The 27,066-nt window shown below is 43.7% G+C and overlaps 2 protein-coding genes across 2 annotated transcripts in view; both read right to left on the bottom strand.

Annotated features, from left to right (window-relative positions):
- topbp1 (DNA topoisomerase II binding protein 1) overlaps window positions 1-12,176 on the bottom strand; it is a 44,446-nt gene extending 32,270 nt beyond the window's left edge. Inside the window, exons 1-10 of the mRNA XM_083650732.1 lie at window positions 11,807-12,176; window positions 11,565-11,699; window positions 11,301-11,444; window positions 10,905-11,086; window positions 10,251-10,444; window positions 8,861-9,031; window positions 8,509-8,675; window positions 8,144-8,307; window positions 5,500-5,753; window positions 2,997-3,331 (exon numbers count right to left, since the gene is read on the bottom strand). Of these exons, the coding sequence (XP_083506858.1) occupies window positions 2,997-3,331; window positions 5,500-5,753; window positions 8,144-8,307; window positions 8,509-8,675; window positions 8,861-9,031; window positions 10,251-10,444; window positions 10,905-11,086; window positions 11,301-11,444; window positions 11,565-11,699; window positions 11,807-11,893 (1,833 nt within the window). The 5' untranslated portion in view covers window positions 11,894-12,176. The remainder of the gene's footprint in view (window positions 1-2,996; window positions 3,332-5,499; window positions 5,754-8,143; window positions 8,308-8,508; window positions 8,676-8,860; window positions 9,032-10,250; window positions 10,445-10,904; window positions 11,087-11,300; window positions 11,445-11,564; window positions 11,700-11,806) is intronic.
- A 1,621-nt stretch (window positions 12,177-13,797) lies between these two features.
- The window catches only part of dnajc13 (DnaJ heat shock protein family (Hsp40) member C13), a 64,186-nt gene continuing 50,917 nt past the window's right edge, over window positions 13,798-27,066 (bottom strand). The window contains exons 37-55 of the mRNA XM_083652046.1: window positions 26,593-26,777; window positions 24,717-24,791; window positions 24,476-24,595; window positions 22,810-23,199; window positions 22,565-22,678; window positions 22,070-22,186; window positions 21,578-21,755; window positions 21,346-21,437; window positions 21,149-21,248; window positions 20,978-21,052; window positions 20,772-20,884; window positions 18,455-18,624; window positions 18,227-18,269; window positions 17,963-18,136; window positions 17,195-17,374; window positions 16,544-16,684; window positions 16,312-16,455; window positions 16,042-16,141; window positions 13,798-14,983 (exon numbers count right to left, since the gene is read on the bottom strand). Of these exons, the coding sequence (XP_083508172.1) occupies window positions 14,886-14,983; window positions 16,042-16,141; window positions 16,312-16,455; window positions 16,544-16,684; window positions 17,195-17,374; window positions 17,963-18,136; window positions 18,227-18,269; window positions 18,455-18,624; window positions 20,772-20,884; window positions 20,978-21,052; window positions 21,149-21,248; window positions 21,346-21,437; window positions 21,578-21,755; window positions 22,070-22,186; window positions 22,565-22,678; window positions 22,810-23,199; window positions 24,476-24,595; window positions 24,717-24,791; window positions 26,593-26,777 (2,609 nt within the window). The 3' untranslated portion in view covers window positions 13,798-14,885. The remainder of the gene's footprint in view (window positions 14,984-16,041; window positions 16,142-16,311; window positions 16,456-16,543; window positions 16,685-17,194; window positions 17,375-17,962; window positions 18,137-18,226; window positions 18,270-18,454; window positions 18,625-20,771; window positions 20,885-20,977; window positions 21,053-21,148; window positions 21,249-21,345; window positions 21,438-21,577; window positions 21,756-22,069; window positions 22,187-22,564; window positions 22,679-22,809; window positions 23,200-24,475; window positions 24,596-24,716; window positions 24,792-26,592; window positions 26,778-27,066) is intronic.

The following is a 27,066-nucleotide window of genomic DNA, read 5'->3' as shown; positions in this document are numbered from 1 at the left end:
GGGAGCGCCAGCCGCAAATAGCTGTAAGTCGCTAAAAAGGTTGAAGGCCGGAAAAGTACAATTTTTGGGGGGATAGAGAAAGAGAGAGCCGGAGAAAGTCAGGGTAGTTGCGCCAAGGCAGCCAAGTAGGCCAAGCCGGGAAGCGCCAAGCTAAACATTAATGCACCAAGATCGAAGGCCCGACCGAGTTGGGAGCGCCAGCCACAAATAGCTGTAAGTCGCTAAAAAAGGTCGAAGGCCGGAAAAGTACAATCGCGAAGCGCCAAGGCGGCCAGGTAGGCCAAGCCGGGAAGCGCTATCGCGAGGTGCCCGACCGAGTTGGGAGCGCCAGCCGCAAATAGCTGTAAGTCGCAAAAAAAAAAAAAAAAGGTCGAAGGCAGGAAAAGCATGTACCAAGTAAACATTAATGTATCAAGATCGAAGGCCCGACCGAGTTGGGAGCGCCAGCCGCAAATAGCTGTAAGTCGCTAAAAGGTCGAAGGCCAGAAAAGTACAATCAACTACTGGCGCCTGCAGATCTCAATTAACCTCCGGTAATCAGATCTTCCTTTTGGGGGATCTCCTAGCCTATGCAGGTGCCCTCCTCTTGCCTCAAGAGCAGCGCCACTGGCCAATGGAGTCAAGCGCCAAAGTATTTGCCATGCATGCCGATTGCTAAATAAAGTTTGTTAAATCCTACCAACTGGCCTCTCATGATTGAAGTGAGGTCTCCAGACCATATTTCAAGAAGAAGGCCACTCATGCATAATCCGATCATCCCCTGACGACAGTCAAGTTCTAGCATAACGTGGTCAGTCAAAGTCCTAGTATGACGTCTGCTATGACGTCAAACATGACGTCAGTTAATCCTCATATATATAGCAAGGGTTCTACGTCACCTCTCTCTCTCTGGCCGATCATAGCAGCAGCTAGTTCACGGCAGTCCATCTCCCTTGAAGCCGTCCTCCGAAGCATTGTTTTGCCCCACCCACCTCCCCAGTCCGCCACCAACGAGTCTTGACTCCTGATCCCCCACGGGGGGGGGGGATCTCCTAGCCTATGCAGGTGCCCTCCTCTTGCCTCAAGAGCAGCGCCACTGGCCAATGGAGTCAAGCGCCAAAGTATTTGCCATGCATGCCGATTGCTAAATAAAGTTTGTTAAATCCTACCAACTGGCCTCTCATGATTGAAGTACATTCTGGCTGATTTGACGCCCGTGCAGTTCATGCTGCCAGATCCACATAACGAAGCATGCGTAGATTTAGACCATTTTTAAAGGGGTGGGGAGTGGGGCGAGTACCCGGACAGCGGAAACGTTACTCGAGTACTGACGTTATGAACGAGTACCGTAAATTCCGGACTATAAGACGCACCGGTGTATAAGCCGCGGGACCAAAATTGACTATTTTTTTCTTCTATAAGCCGCACCGGACTATAAGCCGCGGGTGTTTTGATGTTTAATTACCATATGAAAGGGTTCGTGCACAGAGAGGAATGTCGGGAAAGCGATGGCTGTTTGGGGAAGCTCCCATTTATTAACATTTCAACAAAACAAAACAAAAGTCAGGTCACTAATCCCCAGACAAAATCACACAACAATAGGCTATATGTGCAGCAAACCTGTAACCAGAGAAGTCAAGTCACTAATGCTCGTCTTCCTCTTCTTCCTGCGTACTGAAACCACCAAAGTCCTCATCTTCAGTGTCGGAAACGAACAGGTTCAGGGTGGCTTCGTCAACCACTCTCCTCTCTCCTTCATTGTCACTCAAAACCAACGAACTCCTCTTCATCTATAGCTGTGTTTCCATTACAGTTTTTCGCAAAAGAATTGCGATATTTCTACAACTTCGACAATGTACAATTGCGACTTGTAGGCGTTTCCATTGAAGTTGCGTTTGAGTGATTCCCCGTTGCAGCAGCTGCCACAGTGATTACGCACGGGGATCTGCCCCATATCCCGTCCCCTGCATGCTCAAATCCAACCAATGGTCAATGGAAATCCCAACATGAAGTTACAATGCATATAAACGAGCCTGATTATCAATTCAAAAGAAAATGAGTCGCAAAATGTTGCTGGCTGCGTGAATGCAGTCAGCGCGACAGGCAGAGGAAAAAAGGTAGCCTAATAGCCTACAACTGGTCCGATTTAGAGATGGAGGGGGGAAAAGGCTGATTTGGTTCTATAATTGCACCTGAAACGTGTGCAATGTATTAGCCTACTCACAGTCACTGTATTCACTTCAGACAGCACCACCGCACCAGTGTGTGCTTTTCATCCTCTCATCTCGATAAACTGCTATATCGACACGTCTGAAAAACCACCTCATGATCATCTACTGCTCGTTCTCATGCTGTCGAGAATGAGCAAAGCTTTTTTTTGGTGAAAGAATCCTCCAGGGCGCTTCTTGTTAACAGTCCGAGTGAGTGGCAGGTCGAACGTCAAAGGCACTTCATCCATATTTATGATCTGCTCCGGTTCGATGGAATATTCCTTGATCTTCCTTTGTGTGAATTCGCCGAAGTTTGTGATTTTCTCCTGGTAGTCGGGGGAGGGAGTTGATGGCCGAGTGGCCGTTTGCTTACCGTAATTACCATATGTAAGTGGTCACGCACAGAGGGGATTGTCGGGCCCATTGATGGCTGTTTGAGGAAGCTCCCATTTACCGTATTACCGTAACATTTCAACAAAACAACATAACACAACACCACCGTTGTTTATTTTTACAGTGCACACAGTGTCCGCGGTGTGGTGAAAAGAGGGCAAGAGAGGAAATTAAAACAGAAGTGGATTTATAGTTAGAAAGAGTGCTAAAAAAGAGAGATTTTTTTTTTTTTTTTTTTTTTTCTGAAAAAATCCATAGATAAGACGCACCGTTATATAAGCCGCAGGGGCCAAAAAACGGGAAAAAAGCCGCGGCTTATAGTCCGGAATTTACGGTACTCGAGTACCCGAGTACCCGCGCCCATCCCTACTTTGTACAGACCAAAAGAATAAAACATACATGTTGTTATCTTACCAGCCAGGTATCAGTGACCACCTCATCCACTGTGGCCTCCACCTCACAGCCTAACAGCGGGACCACGGCGTAGTCTGCCACAGCTCGTGTGCGGCTCACCAGCATCTTGCCTGCATTCTCTGTCACCAGCACAGAGAGGTGGGCTTCCGCCTCAGTACCTAAGCCCACCAGGAGGAAACGTTTCCCAGCAAACAGGCCTGCCTCACTGGCCTCCTGCAAGGTGGAGTCTGCCTCTGCTCCATTGGTCTGGTCTGGGGCCCAGGGCTCAGGCTGCGGCTGTGCAACTGTAATGCTGTATCTCCTGCTGCTGCCCTCTGCTGGTTGGGCCATTTCAACTAGAGGACAATAAGAGGATAAAATCGGGAATGAGATTTCATTTGTCGCAATATATAAAATAAAAATATAACCTAAAAAATGTGTCTATTGTCAAATGTTGGTGAACTACAGGACATGTTCAAATCTTCTACAAGATTTCTACATGGTGTTACTTAAAACACAAGCACACTTAATCTGTAATACATTTATGTTGTGCAAACTATGAGTTCCATCATGCAAAGAGCAGGGATGGTTATTGAATCTAACTTTGACTAATTGATTAAATTTCTTCATCATGAAAACATCACAGACAGCTAGCAAAGAGGGTCAAATGTAGCGGCCAGCCAATTAATCTGCGCTGATTATAGGCATTTTTAATTACTAGTGCAGTGCCCGTTTCCCCCACCACACTGCACTCCGTCAGGTCCCCCTAAGCACACTCCCCAAGTTTGAAGTCGACCCAACAAACGGTTCTCGAGATACGCGATGGACAGACATACAAAAGTCGATCGGACGGACAGTCCTGGAGATGCGTGAAAGCTAGTCGCCGCCAACTAGCCATGTACAACGATGATGGGCTCCGCGAGTCACGGGGCTGTAAAAAAGAACGTCACATATGACATGATTTTAGATGGGTCAAAATAATATTTCCGGTGTATCTTGGCCATTCTATGGCCAGACGAGTTTTAATATATTGTCATGTCATGGTGTTTAATAAACGAGATTGATTGTTATTTTTCTATATATTTTTTTGTGTGTGTGTGTGTGCGTGTGTGCGTGTGTCTGTTGTGTGTGCAGTGTTTAATGAGAGATAGCGTAGTAACGTTCCTCCTACCCGAGCCTGTCACCAGTTCATACAAATGTAAACAAACATACAAAAACATGCTTTGGGACAGTTGTTAAGGCGGTGAAAAAGTGTTGAGCCCTTGTTGAATCTCTAGCCCACATGAGCAAATGCAACCTGCTGTAAATAACGTTGGATTGACTCGTCGCTTGAGCCGAGGAGAGATTGAACTGGCTTGCATCTACGTTATTACTCTTATCAACCCGAGCATTTCACAGTACATGCACCTCCTGCAATCATAACGTTACAGACAGTAAACGTATAAGAGTTACTGAGAGTATATATTGAGCTTTGAAAGCTAAGAATGTGAGTCTTACTCTCATGCACCCATAAAACCTAACGTTAAGTTTCACCATCATCTTCTGTAAACACACTTCTCCCATCAAATGACAGCAAATCTAAACGGCTACATTATTATCATCATCATTATGGTTAATGTACCGGTAGTCACTGCTACACTGCTGAAATCTACTGCATAACCCAATGTATTTTTCGATTTGATAAAAAAGATAAATATATATATATATCTTATATTAGATGTATAATGTTATATTAGATTTTCAATGTGCATGAATGGATAAGGGAATTATAGGCTACTTGATTTTTTTACCCAAATACTCTCATTCAATGTCAAATAAAGAGTCAAAGAGTCTTCATCAGGGTAACCTTGATGAAGACTCTTTGAGTGGAAACGCGTTGGTATCCCTGCTAGAATAAAGGATTTTTAATATAATTCAGAGTGCCTCGGATGTCTCCTTTTGCTGCCTCCAACACCTGGGGAACTTCCTGCAACCACACTGGACAGCTACCTCTTTTTTTTATCTTGTATCTATATATGCCCCATCCTGGAAGAGCACCTGATTTTTACTCTGCTAACCTATATTGATGTCTTGACCCAATGCAGCACTCCCATTTGTATCTTTATAATTAAGTGACTCTCATTCACTATTATATAAATCGTATTTAAAAATCGTATTCATATAAAAAATTATAATAATCTGCATTATATATCGGCCATCCTGCTCTCTAAATATCGGCATCGGCCATTGAAAAACCCATATCGGTCGAGCCCTAGTAAAATGCATTGGTTATACAAGTTTATACATGTATAAGCAATGCATGTGGATTAAATCCAATGTATGCAACACTTCCATGGCAACAGAATAGCCCAGTAAAGGAATGGCATCGTGGCAACATTCTCTCATTTGAATGTGTCAAATGTGTTGCTTTCCGATCGAAGATCATTCATTTCCGTGTGATCACGGGCATATGTATACTAAAAAATATGCATGACAATACTTTGATTTCCCCAGTAATTCCCTCAACAACCGTGCAGATTCTTACCTACTGTCGGGTCATCATCCATGTATTGAGACAGCAGATCCTCCTCTGCTCTCTTGTGCCTGGGAGTGCTGGGGCTGGCCACAGGGGGAGCTGCTGAGGTGAGGCTGGGCCAGGAAGTGGGGGTGTGAGGGGCAGGCATAGCTACAGCAGCCAGGGCCGGGGGCAGACAGTCAGGGTGGAGGTAGCCTGCCTCGGCGAGGAGGCTGCCTCTGGAGAAGCTGTCCAGCAGCCACTGCACTGTCACTACATGGGGCCTGGGAGATGACATGCAGAGACACAAGGCTCTCAGCACCTACAGTACATGTCACATCAGCAACATCTCAATTATCTCATGTGCTGCAAGCGTGTTAAACCACAGCTAGGGATGGGATATTGATATCGGTTTGCCGATATGACGTAATTCACATATCGGACTGTCGTCACTGATCCACATTCCGATCCAGACTCCATTCATAGCCTGCACTGGACCATAAACCCACCGTAACATAACATGAAACATTGCTAGTAAGTACTAGTAGAAGTGAGGTAGTAACATTAGCGGTTAGCTAGTCTCGCTGGCCAGCCTCCACTCCCTACCAGGAGGGGAGTCTGGCGGCGCAGGTCTCCATAGTGGGATTGCGATGGGCGGCGCTTGGCGGCAGTGCCCTTGGAAAATAGTTTCCAACAATCCAACTTGCCATTTTCAGCGTGTAGCAATGAGCTAGCGTGTAGGTTTCTGCCGTTAGCTTGCTAGCTAGTTAGCGTTTGTTTTCACTGAGGCGGCAGTGCACTATTTACAGAGACACACAGGGAGGAGGGAGCGGAAGCCGCTCTGATTGACATGGTCGGAGCCAATGACAGAGCTTGTAATAAGCGGGGAGCAGACATCCGGCAGGGACTGAAACAGTCACTCCAATGGTGAGCAGCTGTAGAGCAGGGGAGGGTTTATCCCTGTAGCCTGTTTCCGTGCAGCCAGACGACTCTCACGGAAGGGAGGGGAGGCTGGCCAGCGAGACTAGTGGTTAGCTAACTCAACAATATCTCTTTCTTAGTTTTGGAAATATTTTAGTCTCATACATATTTGGGGGGTTTGCCACTTTACCAAATGTGGTAAAGTGGCAGGAGTGTTTAATTGTTGCTTATTTGTTGAAATGTTAACTTAAAGCAGGACTAAACCCCAAAACACTTTTTTTCAGCTTTTAACCAATATAATATGACTTTGGGGGTGGTGTGTGAAGAATTCTGGTCAAAATTTCCACATTTGAGACCAAACTGTTACCATTGTACCATTTGTATCATTTTCAGCAGCATAAGTTCCCTCTATGGGTCTTTTTTTTGTGCCCTCAAATGAATGGGATATTTGGTACATCGTGACGTCACGGTGGGGCAACGTGCCCCACTCATGTGAAAAATTGTTTTTTTCCCCATTTATTATTACTGTAGTTCACGCGGCGCGAGCCCTTTAAGACCAATGCATCCATGGGTAATGCCTACTGTGGCTAATATTAGCCGCTAGTTAGTTATGTTATATGGCAGTAAAACGCCACTGAATGACCAAATTGATATAACTTTTAACCATTTCGAGTAACACTGTTTCCATACGGATCACCAGCGTTAGTTTGTTGTTTATAACGTGGCTATATTCATAACGTTTTCTATCTCGGATGCGTTATTTCGAATACCACATAGGTTACGCCAAAACCACCCCCGAATTGTGTTCTGGTGCAAAGCGAGTGGGTTTCAGGACGAAACAGTCTCGAGCCACTAACGTTATCTTTAGAGCACAATATTCCTGGAATGCAAGTTTAACTAAACAGTTACATGTCCTCTGCATTCTACATCAAATTAAGATATTACGGGTTGTTTTATTGTGTACGTTACATACTTATTGGCCAAGATATGTTACTTTATGGGGGAGGAATTCTGCCAGCTAAAGGAGGGAGTATAGGCGGCCATCTTGCCTGCAGAGTTTTCAAATCAAGTAGAATACCGTTTTGCAAGAAATCTGGGGGGTTTAGTCCTGCTTTAATAATTTTGAGTGGATCAATTGTTTTGTAAATATCTAATGACCCCTCATTAATTGTTTAATTGAATGTTGTGGAATATTAAATCCAGGTAACGAATGCTATGAGATAATTGATTACCAAACCAAATACTAAATGATGATGTCAGAGTAGGAGACAGCTACTATGTAAAACATGGAGGCTGCAGCTCCTTGGGAGAGTTGCCAAGAGCTCTGGTATCGGAATCAGTATCGGTAGATATCGGAATCGGATCGGAACTGAAAAAAAGGGGATCGGTGCCTCTCTAACTGCAGCAAATGTATTCTCCACCTCATGTCTCCATTTCGCTGTATATTAAAATGTGTTTATTTTCATACATTTGGTATGTTTCTTAAACCACATTTTCCATTACAAAGTCTTGAACTTTAACCAAAACTTTTGGATGTAGCCTGAACTAGGGATGGGCGGGAGTACTCGGGTGCTCGTTCATAACGTCAGTACTCGAGTAATGTTTCCGCTGTTCGGGTACTCGCCCCACCCCTTTAAAAATGGTACGCGCGCATCGTCATGTGCCTGAAGTTCAGGCCCTGAACTAATAAGCTTAGAAGTGGCCAAATCAGGAGCTAGCACATCTAACATCTCAGTCAGTGGTTCATTCACACCTGTGGTTGGCTTTGGACAGGAAGCTGTTGAGGTCCTGGTCTGGCTCGCCCATGACCACATGTGTGAGGTCTTCACTGGGCTGGTTGAAGCGGAGGCCGCCCGCAGCGTTCACCAGGCGCCGCAGTTTCTCCAGTTTCTTCGCTGGTACGCCGCACAGATACAGCTGCACGGGAAATAACACTTGTGAAATAAAGCCTCAAATCTGTCTTTGTTTCACAGTTTTAAACCAGGAAGTGATCAGAACAAAATAGGAAAAAGTATTTAAAAAAATCTCTGTTCTGTATAAACCAAGGATGGTTGTGTAATCCCCAAGAAATATTGCTAATGACTTTCCAAAAATGGAGAATGGAGGCAATCTACTTACCTTACAGCCATCCAGTATATCATCGGCAGGGCGGACGGTGAGGTCCAGGCTATCTATGGGGTCTGGAGCTTCCAAACGGCTGAGCGTGACATTGGTGACCGCTGTGTCATTTATCGTCATACTGGCATTGACAGAGATGTGGCTCACGCCCAACAGAGATGGACCCTCTGGAGTCGATGGAACAAACAAACAAACAAACAAATCAATTAATTCATTATTCCCGGTACTATAGGGATAAAACTCCAACTCTAAAACGCTCAAGGGAAAATGGTTGTGCTCAACCCCAATCACTGGACTAAGGGCAACATAATTAGACAAACAACAAAAAGTGTAGTGTAGATCTGTGGCTCACCCTTGCTGGTGCCTGTAGGGGTGGAGGTATGCGGTCGGCTGGCCTTTGGTGCACCGCGCTCCACAGTGTACCGGCTCTCATCCTGACAGAAGCCCTTCTCTATGCTTTCAAACAGCCAGTGCAGAGACACGCAGTACACATTCCACTTGCGTGCGCACTCGTACTTCTGACCTGCAAACAAACACAAATACTCAGAATATGGGCTGCGTCCTGGTGGCTAAGATGTGTACTGTGTAAATGCATGATACCCCTGTCTCTCTGCCAATCTTTCCTGTCTCACTCCAACTTGAACTGTCTTGCTAAGGCTTACTCTTAAAAGAAAAGAAAAAACTCTGAATGTAATAATCATATTGCTAGCGATGCGGGTACCAAACACAATATGATTATATATGATGGATGATATGATTATTTTGCTAGATATTGTGATCATGATTGTTAGTTAGGATTACTGATCTACTTTTGGATCAGCACTTTGGGAAGCAGAATTGCTTATTGGATGTTTTGCATTATGTCAACATTTGACTATTCTCAACTTCAGCGAGTGCTCAAATGAAAAATAACCCTAACCCTAAATATTTTCATAACGCAGAATTCTAGAAAAATAAACTAAACTAAAATGAGTTAGCCTATAGACCAGTGATACTCAACTTACGGCCCGGGGGCCAGATGCGGCCAGCGAAAGGGTGCAGAGTGGCCCCCCGACCATTTTCTAATCATTTCACGTTAGTTTTCATTGCGAATTAGAATCTAATTCAAATTAAATTAAATTAAGCTAAATTGTCAAATACCGCCATCTACTCGCTACCCAGGCACTTATGTACTTAACCTAACTAACTTAACCTATCTAACTATCCGGTGTGCACAACATTGTCAGACTAAACTCCGGCTGACACCCCAAAAACCTACAATCCGCTACAGAAAAATGTATATTGTTCGTTTATTAAGCGGCCCCTGCTGGCCTCCTATCATTTCACAAAAGTGGCCCCCGGGCAAAGCAAGTTGAGTATCCCTGCTATTTCACAAAAGTGGCCCCCGGGCAAAGCAAGTTGAGTATCCCTGCTATTTCACAAAAGTGGCCCCCGGGCAAAGCAAGTTGAGTATCCCTGCTATTTCACAAAAGTGGCCCCCGGGCAAAGCAAGTTGAGTATCCCTGCTATTTCACAAAAGTGGCCCCCGGGCAAAGCAAGTTGAGTATCCCTATAGACCATTTCAGCTTGACAACATAAACATTCTAAATTTACCCTAGCTTACTTCCTATAGCTGACAGGAAATAAATTAAGAGTCCAAACTGTTCCTTAGCAACACAATTCCAGTGAAACGGTCTATACATGAGCCTTACAAAAAATATTTTGAATGAAGGTCAATGAAACTGGAACTGTTGGTGACTTACCTGTTGGCTCACTGACGATGAGGTGTGTACACTCATTCATTTTGAGCTGACCAGTGTAGTTGGCTCCGTGCTGCTGGCACAGCCGCTGCACCTCTTTGCGCTCCATGTTGGTGAGGCCTGTTACACAAACAGTACAGCCACGCAGCACAGGGCACCTGTGCTCCTCCATGGGCAAGTCTGTGTACCTGAAAAGACTGAGGGAAACACAGTTTCCCAGATGGGAGACTGGTTAATAGAACTTCAATCCAAAATGAGATAGTATCTGCCATTTGAAAAAAGTACCAACTAGGGAGGCCTACACGAGAAAATCACAGAGCACCAAAGTAAAACAAGTCATGGTACAAGTTAAAAGGAAAGTGTCCTTCACTGGCAAAATGCTAATACTTTTACATATGGGATTCTCTTTATTTTAGTGATATTGAATGATGAACTTCAGATGATTATTTCTAAAATTAATTTTTTGTGTTTTGGAATAGTTAATTTGCTCCAAGAACAAAATCTGTATGTCTATTTTTCTATAATTAGATTGGATTATTGCTATGAAATGGACATTGAATGGCAAATTCCAAACAAACAAACCTACTGTGATGCAGCCAGGTTGACAAACAGTGAAATGTGCAGATATCAAAACAGAAATGTGTCGAGTGTAAATACCTGTCCTGAGATTTCTCCCAACATGCTTTGACCCATGTAGGCAGCAGGATGGGTTTTCCAAGGCTGGCAGCCACCAGGTATTTCTTGCTGCCCACCTCCCCTGCTATCAAGTGCGTGACAGACACATTCAGGTCAAGATAGACCTTTCCACCCATTAGCAGTACCAAGTCCATCACTTCTGCCTGTAGAAACATAAAGACACCGATTTATTTTATTCTCTATGCCTTCTGCCTAACATTAATGTATCTAATTAAACTCCAACTTTAATATTTTTCCTAGTGAGGTCCAGAAAATGCACATGCATACAACTATACTTTGCTCGATTACCAGTGGTAATCATAAATGGAAATAATAATTCATCCAATCTACAATTAGAATCAGGGGCAGTGGACTAACCCGTGTTGCTTTGTCCAGGGTGGTGCAGGAGATGGTGACATCAGCCATGGCCATGTTATAGACAGGCTGCTCTGCTTTGGGGACACAGCGCTGCCGCTGCAGGCAGTACAACACTGTCAGTGGACTCACCACTCTACAGCCAAGCTATAAGAGTGTAATGAGAGAGAGAGAGGGAGACACACACACACACAGAAATCAATAATGAACCTCCATGATAACAATTTGCCGCTTTCTGTGACATTCTGGATGGGAGGGAGTGCTGACCTTCTTGCAGTGGAGGAAGGCTGGAGTGGTGAAGCTGCTGAAGACAAACAGGGACTTGTCTTTATGGTCCAGCTGTAAAACAGCATCCTCATCAATGGTCTTCACGTGCTTCTCATCCTGCAGCTCCAAAATGGCCTGTAAGGACAGGAAACAAAATATAAGCATCATTAACATTAACAAAAAAAAGAGAGTAAACATTAAACATACTTGTGAAGCGTTTGAAGACAGCTAGTAGAGCTCACCTCATAAGCCTTGACAACAGACTCTGTCTTTTGTCCTTTCGTTTCTACAAACTTCACAATGAAGGCTCCCTTGTCTCCTTTAGACATGACGAAGTTGTATAGGGTGCGTGGAAGCAATGTGTATTTTACGACTGACAAGAAGAGCTAACGTTTAACGTTACACATCACGGGCAATCTTGTCAACGTTAGCTTGTAACGTTTACAAGCTTGAACACATTTGTTAGCGTTTAACTAGCGTTAGCTCGAACAATCACATACCCCCCCCCCCAAAAAAATCGAAGTGTAACCACTACGTAAAGCACTAATATTAAATGTTCATATCTATCATAACCGGAATGTTATACTCTTTCAGAAAACAATTAAAAGAATAAGTTAATCTGCGTTCGCTACAAAAATGGCAATAGCAGTCTATTGTTGTTATTCGCGCCAAAGGCGTAACTTCCGCTGTTACCTATTATTCCGTCCGTACGGACGCAAGTTTCCAGCGGAACCATCAGAATGCAACACTTCTTCTTCTTTAGTGTTTTATGGCGGTTGGCAACCAACTTAAAGGTGCATTACCGCCACCAACTGGACTGGATTGTGGAACAGGGGATTCAAAACAAAACAAAACAACTACTCTTAAATACTTGTGTCTACCCCAATTTCTTTAAGAAACTTAATAATATGCATATATATGCTACCTGCTGTTTTAGAATGCAAAACTAAAGAAGCAGCCCGAAGCAAGCCCAAGTAGTCTACTCAACCCCCCAAGCAGTAACAAGCATAGCTCTGTAAATGTTTCATTAAATATTTTTCAACAGGAGTAATTATATGTGAAGTAGCCTACTGTCAAAACTAATATAATATAAAATAATATATCATTCAATTTTGAATTTTTAACTTTGAATTTTACTTTTCAATGTTAATTTTCCAAAATGAATGATAAAATGATAAAAAATGGTTTCTATTGTTTTATTGCTTTTATTGTTTTTTATTATTGATTTATCCTTCCATTACTTTGTGCACTTTACTGGCCATTTGTGCACTTTACTCTGCTACCTCACTTTACCGGTCGCTGCGTGTCTGCACTTTACTGATCGCTGTGCACTTTAATGCTACCTTGCACATTTATCGGCCATTGTGTGTCACAAACAAGGTCCTTGATGTTTTATTTAGCCTTTTATTTATTCTTAACTACATGCATGTAACATGTTAACATGCCACTTGTGTTGTTCTTGTCTGTGTTTTTATCTGTATGTCTATCTGCTGCAACTCAATTTGCCCTTTGGGACACTAATAAACTTGAACTTGAATTTAAAAGGGAATGGCCAAAATGAAAAATGGGGTCAGACTTTGATTGATTTTGTTTTTCGATTCTGTTTGAAAATTGATTTTCAGCTTCAATTTACAATTTTTTGCTTGTTTTCCATTCTTCAATTTCGATTTTTGACCATTTTACATGTCTCAATTAGAAAGGAAAAATGAATTATACTTTAGTACCCCGAGGAGATCTAAGATCTCACGAGAATCCTGCTGGCTTGCAAGGTTAGAATTATTTATGAGTCAGCAGCAAAAAGGCAACTCACTGAGACCACAACATTTTGTCAGAGATTAAATAAAAATGTTCAGGTTTCACTTCACCCAATAAAGATCTATTCCCATACAAGTTTATTACATTTTCTCCTTAATAGCCTGCCTGTATGGGAATTGCCTGTGTTATCAAATTGACACTGTCATGTTTAATTCAATGTAATCTGTAATTTAATATAAAAATTTCCTGTGGAAGTCCAGCCTTTTTTTTTTTTGCTCTAATCAAAAACAAAAACAAAACACTGAGTGATGACATGACTTTCCAATGCTGCACAACGCATTTAGTGGTCACTTTATTCACTGCAATATTCCTATTCATTTTCACCTTCAGATGTGATTGTTCTAGGAAGCCTGACAATTAAAAACCTGTTGCTTTGACAAACACAAATGCAAATACAAAAGAACAACACTGTGGGTTCCCTTTTATTCTTAAAATTTTATGTACAAGTGCGACTGATTTATTTTTTTAATGTACATTCAATATAGAAAGTTTATATACGTAATATTACATTGAACATTTCACAATTGCACTAGTCTTTCACATAGATTCATAATCAGTCAGTATCATTCCTCATGTCTTAGCAGAAGCTCTTTTCCGGTGGCAAAAGTTTATTATTCACCTATAAATATTCTAGTGCTTTTTGCATTCTGGGGGAAGGGAAATTACATAGAAAACAAGTCGAGGCAGAAAGAGTAGCCTTCAAATAGAGATCAGAATGAAGTATGAATCAAGATCATTATAGTGGGGAGCAGAGACCGGGCAGCTTCATGGGTTCAGAGTTGTGGAGAAACGGGGCAGAGAAATAATACACAACCATTTTCTCCAGCTCATGTTTTAACATTTGATTCCTTACAATACCCCAACATTATGAGCTAGTAAATGAAATGTTATTAATGTAAGAGGTGGATAGGTCCTGTGCACTGAAATGTTACAAATGTTCTGCTAGGGGAGAGATGCCCGTCCTGCGATCTCAAACCAGGGTGAGTTCCCCCAATTAGACCGGGTTTAAGGGTAAGTGTAGCCAATCAGGATGTGACGAGAGGAAGACGGTGACAACGGAGGAGAGACGGGCTTCATTTATATATAACAACCCTCAGTCTTCCAATGTCTTTATCCCACACAAAAAAGGAAAAAATCAAGAGTAAAAAATATATTCATACAAAAAGTAAACTATTTTGTGTCATTGGAAGAAACAAGAAAGAAGCACAAAAACAAATGTGGTCATCGTTTAAAACAATTAGAAAGTGTTTATGAAGACTTGAGAGCCGTTTGAAAGGTGGGAGGGTGATGGGGGGTTGGAGAGTGTTACTAAAGGAGGTGTTGCGGACATTTTGGTGATGTTCAGTGACGGCCCGCTCTCCTCTCGTCTCCCCCTCTCCATCCCCTCGTCTGGGAGCTGAACTGTCTCTGGGAGCTGTGGCTGTGACACTGCAGGGCAGTCTGGGCGCCGGAGCCGTGACTGGCTGTGTGTCCATCAGCACACGTCTCCAACTGTCTGTGTGTCCATCAGCCCAGGTCTCCAATGTCGTTGTCCACAGGGGGAGGGACACTGGACATTACCGTGCTGCCAGTTCCTGCTGTAAGGTATCCTGCTACTCCTGGACCTAGAGGCGGCAGGAAGATACGAGTGGATAAGACACAGGGAGAGAGGTGTGAACAGGCGTGTAATATGGAGTACTAGTGGTTATATACTAGGAGGTCCTAAACTAAAACATGTAAACTAGTGTTAGGGCTGGGTAATATACCACAAATTTACCAAAACTGACACTGGCACTCTCCCACCAACCCAAAATTTCTACATGTCGGTATGCACGGTAAATACATTTTGTCAAGTAGCCAAGTTTACCTAAACAGCTTCATTTGTGTTGCTTCAGTTAATCTAAGAGTCAGTCTTCAAAAGCAGCATAGCTAAGTGTACAATCACCTGCGTCAAGTAAGTCAGAGACGGGCAGAATACTGGAAGTAAGGGGAGTTTACCTTCAAAGCACAAAGTCTGTTCTATTCATGTTGCTAATGGTGAAGGCAGTATTTATGCACTGGGGTTAGAAAAATAAACAAATGATCACTTCATCATTTATCATTATTGAAATGAATATGGTGCAGTCGGTGGAGGGGGGTGTAGACGTGTGTTATAGACTGATGCCAGAGAGAGGTTCTTTTCTCACAATCAGACTTGCGGAGATGGAGAGATGGGAATGGAAAATCGAGTGTGGGACAAAAATGGAGGTAAAGAGGCGAGGGATGGCAGTAGGAGCAAGATCCAAGTCTACCTGCGTCAGAGCAAGAGAGGGGAGGGGGGGCTGCGAGGGCCCAGCTCGGGTGTCTAGAGCCCACCTCGCAGTGGGCTACTGGCGGCCATGAGAGAAGGAGTGGAAACCCCTGAGGAGGAAATGTGGAGGAGGAGACAGAGGAAGGGAAGGGCAGAGGTTGCAGGGGGTAAGAGAGGCACTAAGCAAAAGTGAGGAGTCAGCCACAAGGTGGTTTTAAGGAAAAAGGCAAGCGTTAAGATTCAACATCAGCTCAGAGAACGGCATTCAAGACTTACCTTTTAAGCACATTGGCCATCACAAAAATATTTCAACGGCTTTGCTTGTCAAGCAAATGTCAGGTTTTGTGATGTGCATGTGGAGGAGGTAATTGTGGGTTTAAAGCAGTGCTGTACCTGTCAGATAGCCTGCGGTCTGAGACTCTGAGATGAAAAGGTCATGTTTCTGGTCTTTGAAGGCACTCCACACTGTGGACCTGGCTAGAATCTCATTCACCTGCAAAGCAGAGGTTGGTGAAGTGGTTTCAAATGAGATAACTAGACAAGACATTTGAATTTTGATCAACTTTCAACAATCAAGAAGAAAAACAAGATTAAAACAGCAGTGCTACTCTCCATACAACAGTTGTGATCAACAATGCTGCTGGTCATGGTGTCCGACTATACCTGTTCTCCATACTGCAGACTGTGTGTCATGGACTTGAGAGCCTTTACGATCTGGGCCTTAGTGGCTGAAGGATTGTCTAATGTTTCCAGGCCAATTCCTTCCAGTAGCTTCAGGAGGTACGGAACCAGCTCCACTCTCAGAGCCTGTTGAGTTCATGCATCCATTGTCAATGAAATAACACCGACTAACAATCAAGCATTGTGTAAGAAAATAACAATGGAGCCAATTTACCTGCGCCACTAGGTCTGTCTGCTCCCTCTGGAACATGCGGTTGAGAGCTTCACAGGCCAATCCGGCCATGTCCGCCCTAATTTTCATCCCACACATCAGAGGGCCAATAGTCTCCAGAGAGGCCATGGATCTTACACACAGCTGCTCACACAGAACAGGACATTACAGTATGTTACCAGATAGCACAATGCAGCGAGGAGACAAACTCATCGGCTTGTTCTGTGTACCGGAAGCTCATGCAATCTTTTTTTAAACAAACGTCAACTTTTTATTCCAAACATTAATTTCTGCCACTGGATTTGGATTTGGCATTCAATAAGACATATGTTGATAGAGGCTGATCTATATCACTAATTGTTCACAACAACCAATATTATTAAGTGTGATGTGACAGCGGGCCTACCGATGCATTGAATGTGTGTTAATATCTGTACCAGAAATTAACACACAGTAAAAGCTTTTTCCCCTGACCATTTGTAGGATTTTCGTGCAATTAACAATCTACAACAAGACCCATAAATGATTGAATTAATTTTCCATACTTTTCCACACCTACATAGGAGTCATAATGAATGTTGTGACATACTGTGGAACAGCTGGTTGCTGAACAAAACGTTCTGCTCGAGTGGCCTCTTTGCTCTGCTAACTCACCTCGTTGTCAGACAGCACGTGGATGAGGCGGATGGAGCTCTTGGGCACGGCGTTGTTCTTGTGGTTGAGTGCTGCCAGGATGCGGGGCAGGTGACCCAGAGGAGGAACCTGGTCGGCCAGCTGGCTCTGCGTGCTGAACAGACACACTGCTGCCGTGGTAACCGTCTCCAGGGCCTCACCCTGCGTGAGACCAGAGGTGCTGGTAAGGAGTGATAATGCTGATGCGAGAAAACTGAGTTAGGCAGAGCATCACATATATATCATTGGTTTGTTTGGGCACATTCACAGGGTTTTTCCTGGCTCAGAATGGATGGGCCTTTCAGGAGTGATTACGATACGCACGGCAGTGAGCGTGATCCGTCCGCGTAAAGACTGAACTTATGGAGCAATGTGTTTTTTCAGACGTCATTTCAACACAAAAATGTGGGACTTTAATTTCGGAATTCCCTAAAATGAAACAGTAATACATTTTGGGTTAGTGTGTAGTCAGGGTTATCCTGAATACTGAGCAGCAATGTGTTTTTACAGCACCTCCAGTTTCAGAAAATAATCTATTTCAAGGTACAAAATGTGAGACTTTAACTTTGATATTCTCTAAAACAGTACAGTACATTTCCTTGCAACCCAACATCAAAGAATAAAGTAATGTCCCTCACAACTTAGTGGGATGTTTTATTTTATGAGGCTAAAAGCTCTTTGGAGTGTGCCAAAATTCCTCTATGCAGGAAAAACCCTGAATCAACTGATCTGTGCGTTTCCGTTTCTCACATTGGGGTTGTTTTTCTCCAGCAGCTCAGTCACCGTCTCCATGAGTGACACCAGGAACTCGCGTGGCTTGCGCAGCACCCAGCCTGGCTGAGTGATAAAGATACGCAGGAAGACTCCGCCCACTTCTAGCTCGCCCTGTCCTGCTCCGTACGCCACCGTGAAGTCCTCTGGCAACTGAACACAGAGTCAAGGAGTTTAATGTGACATTCATGCATAGACAACACGTGGCTACTGCATCTGGCATCTATGCATTATTGCACTTACTCTCCAGTTCACATCAGGATTATCCTTCTGCTGTTTAAAGTGCCTGCAAAAGATTAGAGGAGGCAAATGACATGACGAGCATCATTCTAGATGGCTATGGTGGCAATACCCAACTTATGCTCGGATATTATCTCACACCTGCCCTCCTTTTGGCTAGTATACTTTACAGTGTAAAGCCAAAGGTGTCAAGTTGACACCTTTGGCTAGTGGTTAAATAGGGAGTCATACTCGAGCATCATCTCTCGGACAGTGGTGGAGACAGTCTCCCTGGAGCCGTCATTCCAGATGAGCTCAGGGTTTTCATGTGTTCCTTCAAATATGTGCACCGCCGCCTCGGCGTTGTCCCGCATGGCGTCCATAAACACACCAGGAAGGAAACGCATCAGCGTCAGCCGCACCTGGCAGAGAGCAAGTGATGAAGAGGATTAGAGCGCGATAACAGTCTCAAACTTCAATCAGGGCTTCAAATTCACTTGGCAAACTAGGGGGGAATTCCCCCCTTATGTTCTTCAGATAGGGGGGATTTATAGATTTTCGGGGGGGATCTATAGACTTTAAGGGGGATTTTCCGGCGATATAACCGACAAATACCTGCTTCTCCTGTCCAATAAGCGATAATACTGTAATTTCACATTTTTGTATTTAAAAAAGGAAGTAGTTTATGCACACCTGAGTCTAAATTACTATGGCTTTTGTCATGTTTTTTCTGCAGACTAAGCCATAGGCTTTTGGTTCTATGAAAGCCTTAATTTTTTGTATTGAGTGATACACTTTACTAAAACACTAATATCATATTATATCAGAAGTGTTGTTTGTTTTGTGTTCACAATAGTGATGTCAGTTAGATTTGCTTAGGACAGAAGCTATGGAATATTAAATCATCCATCTTTGCTCACTACATCTGCCTTTCTTACGGTCATTACTGGCAACTAAACCTGTTTGAATTTTGCATTGGGGAGAGTTCTATTGAAGTGACTATAAACCATCTGTGTGTCATTTCACTTTTTATTTAAAATGCTTCCACCAGATTTTCACAGCTGCTTTATGAGAAATGTCATTTGAGTGGCGACAACAACGTTGACATCACTGGCACTTGGCATTCAGATTCAGATTCATTTATTAAGGACTGCACAACAAGTCGACAGAATTTGCTTTTGGTACAGCAATTGTTAAGCACATGAATATTGTGTCAGCATGAGACATTACAGTACATAGACAGACATATGACAACATAAATACAGAACATTCAACATATACATTGCTGGAGAGGTATGCAGTGAGGTTTCAGAGGTGAGTGGAGTTCACAAACCTGATGGCAGTGGGGAAAAAACAGTTTTTGAATCGTGTTGTTTTGGTGGAAATTGATCTGTAGCGCCGTCCAGAGGGCAACAGTTGGAACAGGTGATTGGCTGGGTGAGATGGGTCAGAAACTATTTTTTGTGCTCGTGTGATTGTCTGTTTATGGTAGAGAGTGTCTAGTGATGGGAGTGGGGTACCTATAATTTTTGAAGCATTTTGTATTACCGTATTCGTTGGAGTTTGTTGCGTGAGTTCCTCCATAAGGAGGATTAACGTTTTAACGTCATTATCGATATCAGATTCTTCATCGTCAATAACGTAACACTAAACATCACTGACAGTGACGTTACTCGGTGTTGACGTTTCAACTAGAAGTGCCTTGTTGTTCGACTTGTCCTGTTTGTTTTTTCTGAGCGGGTCCCCCTTCTGAGGACATAGTTTTTCTTTTTAGCCAGCGATCCATCATGTTTGCAAGCAGCTGTACCCACCGAGAAATCAGCAGAGGAGCGTTGATGTCGAGAGCGGACTGAGGGATGCAATATTTTTCCCCCCATGATGGCGAAGGCATGACCCACCCCTCTCTGCCTCTGATTGGCCTAGTGTCAAACGTTCATCCAATCACATTCGCTTGGCTATCTTGCATCTCTTTCTACAGTCTGTGCTCAGAGACTCAGTGGGTCAGACAGACAGCCGTTTCGCTTGCTAAGCACCGTTCCGCACAAACATAGATCTGCGCAAACCATTGCGGGATTACTCCCCCTTTATAAATTGAAAATATGCAGGAATTCGGGAAAATGTGCGGGATTCCCGCAATCCCGCGCCGAATTTTAAGCCTTGTCAATCATCATATTTGACAGCTTCAAATGAGCTTGAATGCATGAACACTACAAAGTTGTTGCTTTAAGTCGCTCCAACGATTATTCCTAAATCATGTAAACCAGCACAAGCTACAGCCAACATTTACAAAAGGAGCGGGGTAGCTCATTTCCAGTGGGACATGGCAGGAGAATGAAAGAAGAACAACAAATAAACACATAAAAACTCTTAATTTTGACTAGGTTTAACGGTTTCCCTGGTCAAAAGACATCTCATAAAATCAGTTAGGTCTCCCAAAGTAGAACTGGATTATCATTTTATATCCCTAGTAATAACACTACATCATGACTGGGCAAGAGCAGTAATTATGTTTCCAGTGTTCTGGACATAACCCATAACGACACGTCTCTCTGATTCTTTACAGACTCACCTTTGGCCCAACCAGCTTGTCTGAGGTCATCTTGGAGAAGAGCTCTGCGGTCTGCGAGCGAACCTGTGGGTGTGTGGAGTTACAGAAGAGGTCCAGCAAGTAGATCAGAGCACCTGGAAAACAATGGAGGACGGACAGGTTACAATAAGCTGTCTCAGATAAATAGGCAATACTTTTCACACCATTTATTTTAGAATTATGTCTACCTTTGGCCATAGCCTCTTTGACAATCTTTGTGTTGGAGGTCAAGGCGTACAGGGTTTCCAGAACAAGTTGCCTGCCTAAAAGTAGCAAAAAGAATAAGATGTTTTACTCCAAAGAGAACACACTGGGAAACAAAGCAAGTTTTCTGTTTTAGAGCGAGTATGTCTTCTTACTGGAAGGGAGAGAGTGCAGCAGCACTAGAAGGTTGGACAACACCAGGGACTCTGCGATGTTGCTCACACATTCTTGGTTGGCCGTCACTGTATTCACAACCTGCAGGGGAACCCAATACAATTAAAAGGTACCGGGGATATTTAGAGTTGTGTGTTTCTTTCAGAGACAATACGGATGAACAAAAGTTTGGCTGTACCTCCAAAGCCAGCTGCTGCACTCTGCCAGCTCCATGGAACCGCAACAAGGAGAAGAGCAGCTTGAAATGGCCGATGCACTCTGACTCGGAACCTGTAATCAGACGGAGAACAGTGCTTAGAACATGTGCTCCAAAATAGAGAATCTCAAGCAACACATAAACCGTACACTTGAACTAATTTGTGTTCTTCTTACAAAGACAAAGTAGGACCAGGACAAGCATGGTGTCTCACCAGGGTTGTTCTTGATGACGTTGCGGAGAGCCTCCAGGGCCATCTCAGCAAAGCGGAGCCTCTCTGCATGCTGCTGGGACTCAACCTTGTTACTCGAGCTCATGGCCAGTAGAGTGTGGAGGTACTGGGCCTGGGAGCCTACATAGTCCAGAAGACTGGCCGCAAATGCCTTGGGATACTTGACACAGAGAGGGTAGAAGACATCATTACAGCATTACAAGAGGCTATGTTTTATTTGATACTGAAACTAAAGCTGTTAAATGGGAACAAATATTGAAGATTAAATCCGATATTACTTCATGCCAAGTTCAACATTCATAGACTGTATGATGAATATGCTTGTTGCAAAACGGAGTTTAAAGATGCCACGTTTTGTGATCTGCTTTGTGCTTGTTTTTGTGTAAAGCGTACGTTTCCTGGCTTGATTCCCACAGTAAACAATAACACAAGCACATTAAAGGGATCATAATACTACAATGTTCTTCTACTCACCTCAAGTGGAAAAGAGGGCTGCTCGTTGTAGACCCGGACAAAGATCTCTCCCACTATCAGCTCTTTGCTGTGATCACAGAACACAAACTCCGCACCAAAGCTTTTGTCATTCTCTCCCTAGAAAGAGACCACAGAGGTGATGCATGTACAAAAATATATGAAACGCAATAATCAAATTACCACAACAATCTAGATACAAGGTGCATTCCATACTGCAACTTTTTTTTTTGCTAAGTTTAAAGAATTTGGTCCGTGTTCAATATGATGTATATTGATAGTGGCTAGGCCATATGAATGTCAATTCAACATCACTATATAGCTGAACTACTGTATATACAGTCGCTCACAACCAGAAATACCACAATATTCAAAACAATTGACTTTTTGTCCAATTGCCAAACTTTTCAAGAGCTGGAAATGATCAAATTTATTTTCAATACTTTCCAGATATGTATAGTCAGTCAGTCAGTCAGTCAGTCAGTCAGTCAGTCTTACCCTCTTGATGTTGCCCTCCTGCTGTTCCATCAGGAACTCCAGCAGCTCGGCTCGTGTTCCGTTGTTCCAGATCAGGTAGGGGTTTTCTGAGTTACTATTCATCAGCTTCAAAACCTAAACACACAGCAGGTTGAACACCGTTGAACACAAGCTGCTGTTTGTGTTCATGCATGCAAAAGCTTTGGGACATGTCTCTACCCAAATATGTGACTTTTATCTCCCCCTTTCCACCCTGTTCCACTGACCTCAGCGGGAGCTCCTGTTCCCAGCTTCCTAGCCATGTATGGCGTCAGCATGGCTGCCATGCTCTTGCGGATGGTGGGGTTCTCTGGAGGCACTCCGTCCACTCCGTTGGTCTCTGGCACACCCCCCTCGGGGGTGTGAGGTGTCTGAGTGTAGCCCCCCAGACGGCTGAGGGCCACCAGGCTGAGCTTGGCCAGACTGTTGGCGACCTCCTGCTGGTTTGTGTCCTGGCTGGCCTGCACGCCGCTCTCCTCCAGAGTGTAGTCGTAGTTGAAGAGATGGACCAGCAGGTGCCAAAGCACACCGGCGTGGTACAGATGGGTCTGTAGGAAGAAGTCCACTGCAAAGGAGCTGACACACTGTACTGCCAGGGCGGCTGTCTTTGGGAGACCCTGAGAGGAGGTGATGGGACAGAACATGAATCACTGTTAGCTCATTGAGTGCCATGGACGAGTATGTTCATCATTTCGTTTAGTAACGTAGAGTGCCAAGGACGAGTATGTTCGTCAATTGCGTTTTTTGACGGTGGGATGTGGATCAAAGGCTCAGGCATCTCCTGTACAAATATGGGAGCTATTGAAGGTGTATAACCTATTTTACGGACTCATTAGGTGGCGACAGTGCTCTCCAGATTACAGAAAGGTCCGGAAAACAGGAGGAAAAAGCCGTGATCAAAGAGAAACCGATGCATGCTGCAGCCAGAGCCATATAGATTGCTCTGTCTGCAGCTGACGTTGTCTGCGAACCGCAGTCAATCCGCGCACACAACTGAGCTCCTCTGCCTCTGTCTGTCTGTCTGCATATAGTTTCTCCACATGATTACCCGCCAGAAAGGCAGCACCCGACGCCGAAGGGCCAAACCTTTCCCTGCAGTCCGGTTTGGCATTTCCTTGTCGCGCTGGGAGCCGCCCGGCGCACAAAAACGAAGCGCTCCGAAAATAGACTGGGTGCGTGTAGGCCAGGTGTAGGCTGTGTGTTAGTGTGGGGAGGAGTTTGCAGCTGAGGGGGGAGAGGGGGGTGGGGCACGCAGGCACCACACAACTACACCACGTCACTACATCAGAAAATATTAGCTAGAGTCAGTGAATGCGCTTGAAATGCTTCATTTCACAAAAGGCTGAATATCTCTTTTTGCTCAAAACAGCCTATCTTCTCCGGCTCATAACTAAAGAACGGGAAATGGTATCAATAAACTTTTTTTTGCAGATGATAGAAGAGAGTCTCATCGTTCTTTGTGCGTGTTCGGTGTTTACATAGTAATATCACACAATATTCTGTGGGCCTCGAGAAATCACTGAAAACGCTCTGAAACTCTGGCACTGGGAGCGTCCGTTCTCCAAAAGTGGCTGGCACTCAATGAGTTAGGAGGAAATACATCCGAGTAAAGAACATGAATAAATCATTATCGCATTATGAGCCTATAATTACTGTGAACAAAAAACGGTCATTAAGAAGATTGGCAGCCGCTACCAGCCTCTACACTGCATTTTACATAGTGTTTCACCAGGTAGGCACTTTTAATTAATAAGTGTTCCCAGAGATTGTAACAGTTAACAAACTGCATTGAAAGTTACAATTGTCCACATTCCTCTATCGTTCCTTATTTCTTGATACAGAGAAAATACTGTGAAGAAATGATCAAAAAACAATGAAGTGCGATATGCTCACCTTTCCATAGTAGAGGATGTGACAGATGTCCCTGATGATGTTGGGCAGTTCAATGATCTTTTCCCTGCATTCCTCAAACTGAGCTGCTACGCTGTAGCACTTACAGATGTGCCCGCACACCTGTGGCAAACACAATTGTACATCACCACACAGGCACGACAGCTGTCACACCTCCTGAGAGACAAAGAAAATGGTCTGAATATTAATATCTGTGTGGATTAGTATATTGTGATCATCCTACCTGGACAGCCATGTCCTCAGCTTTGCTGGAGGCAGTTAATACAGCAACACACCGGGAAAGAGCCTCCAACAGGATCTAATAAAATACACACACAACAGTGCAACAGATTCATTTCTTCAATCAAGGTTTTCCATGCTTTCATAAGCCACTTCCACTTTTAGAATAGAGTGGGAGTTCCAAATAACTTTCCACCCTGACTGTATATTCAAATAGGTGGACAGCTGGAATATTTTCTTTTCTTTATTTCTTTATTTTTATATATTTTTTAACTTTTCTTTTAACATATTTATTGTGTCAATACATGCCATTGATATATTTCCTTTTGCCTTTTTATATACTTATTACAGATTATTCTTGCTCATTTTTGCCTTCATTAGACAGTTAAAAGTTTAGAGAGAAAGAGGGAGAGTCAGAGAGGGAGATGACATGCGACAGAGGGTCCTGGGTTGGACCTGAGCGGCAGAGCCCAAAATATTGTGTCCAGATTGATGAACGCTGGCCAGAGTGGGTTTCCATCCAAATGTATCGCATAATTCAAGCGAATTTTGTGAAAATCCGCAAAATAAAATGCGAATTTATGCATGTTTCCATTCAGTTTTGTTTAGCGAGTTTTGGGAGTCGGCAGGTTGAGCAGTCGGTGGCGCTTCTCGTCAGGAGGAGGCGTAACGTGCCTGTGTGCCTGTAAGAGATCTCTATCAGCGGAGACCTGCTTTGATTGAGTCATCACCCGGTGATGGTGATGATCACCGTCCTCATCGTCGTAAAGTCGCCTTCAAAGCATGATGTTAGATTATAACGAACTAGTTGTGTGGCTTAGCCTTCCCAAATGTTGAGGGTCGTTTTTTAGAATTTAATACATAGAATTGCGAACGTTACATTCAATTTCATTCAGACTGCCTGGCGCTAATCGCCACCATTTCCCCCTGGAGTAGCATGAAGCGGAAGTGAAGTCACATCTGGTACGTCATCGTTAATTCGCAAAATCTGTTTCCATTGCAAAAGTTCGCATCTTCCTACTGTCGATACGCTGATAAATCCACCCCCACCAAGCGTAAAAACATTTATGCGATATTTCGACCTTTATTCGAATTTCTGGTGTTTCCATTCAAGTTTATATTCGCATTTTGGGTAAATGCGAATATCCAGAGGTGGATGGAAACCCACTGGGATATCAAAGCAAGACACTTCAACTTCAAATCACTTCCTGTACTTGTGTCACATGGCTTTTGCCCATGGTTTTCCACAGATACTCCCACTTAGGAGACTTTCAGCAGGTTCGATTCTATTGGAGTCAATGGGAGGAGTAAACGTGATCTCAGATTATGACAGATTCTTTCGCCCCCATAGTCATCAAAGTAAATATTTGGCCCATTTTCCGAAGCCACATATCTTCGAAACATTCTGACAATAAAATAGCATTTTTCAGACAGACAGATGAGGAGAAAATTGAACTTGTTCAAGACCTGCCTCAGTCTCAGCAACACACTCTCGCGAGATTTGGCAAAAGGAGCTCACTTTAGCAGGGAGCGATTAGCTAAAGCTACATGTGCAGTTCATTGTATTTTTTTTATCGAATATCTTAGTTACAACTATATTGAGCTAACAAGGGGTAGCTTTGTGTTTATATGTGTGGTTTGTGTGGAGATTTGGAACTCATGATCTCTAGGTCAAGTTAGCTTGCTAGGTCAACACTAAACACCCCGCGTCACCAGGCAGTCGTCTCACAACACTTCAGGAGAGAGTTGACCACGTGACCATTTAGGAGAGTTGCTAGTACCATTTCTTACAATTGGCGGAGCCTGGGGTGCCGTATCTCTAGTCATATTGAAAATCTCTGCCCTGGCTGATATTTCAGGAATTGCTAATGGCTTCGTACCTCAATGCCATTCTCACGGCGCAGCTCCTCAGCATTGAGGGCAGAGCAGTTGACCGTGTGGAAGGCCAGCTCTGTAGCAGCTGGGAGGAGAGGGGAGGTCTTGGAAAACAGCTGGCTATCCTCTGTCTCCATGGTGATGGTCTTGATGAGCATGGGGTAACCGGCGTATTTGTAAGGTTCCAGTTCTGTTCATAGACAATGAAGAGGCCCACAGGATTGAGAGTATTAGCTGAACATCTCCACCACAGAGCAACTTGCCTTCACACAAATTCACTTTGCAAAATAGTGAGTCTAGAAAGAAGAAGTCCTTGCTCGTTGATTCTGAGGGACTGACACCAAAACCTGGTGTCTTAGGTGGCTGAACATTTTTCTGCTATTGTGCTGGAAATATCTCAACATGACATTACATCATCTACGATTGGACAGGAGTACACACCACCAACAACAAAATGGGCTCATAAATGCAAGAATCAT

Source organism: Poromitra crassiceps, assembly GCF_964638095.1.
Source record: "Poromitra crassiceps genome assembly, chromosome: 2".
Lineage (NCBI taxonomy): Eukaryota > Metazoa > Chordata > Actinopteri > Beryciformes > Melamphaidae > Poromitra > Poromitra crassiceps.
This window is presented reverse-complemented; position numbering and strand designations above follow the sequence as displayed.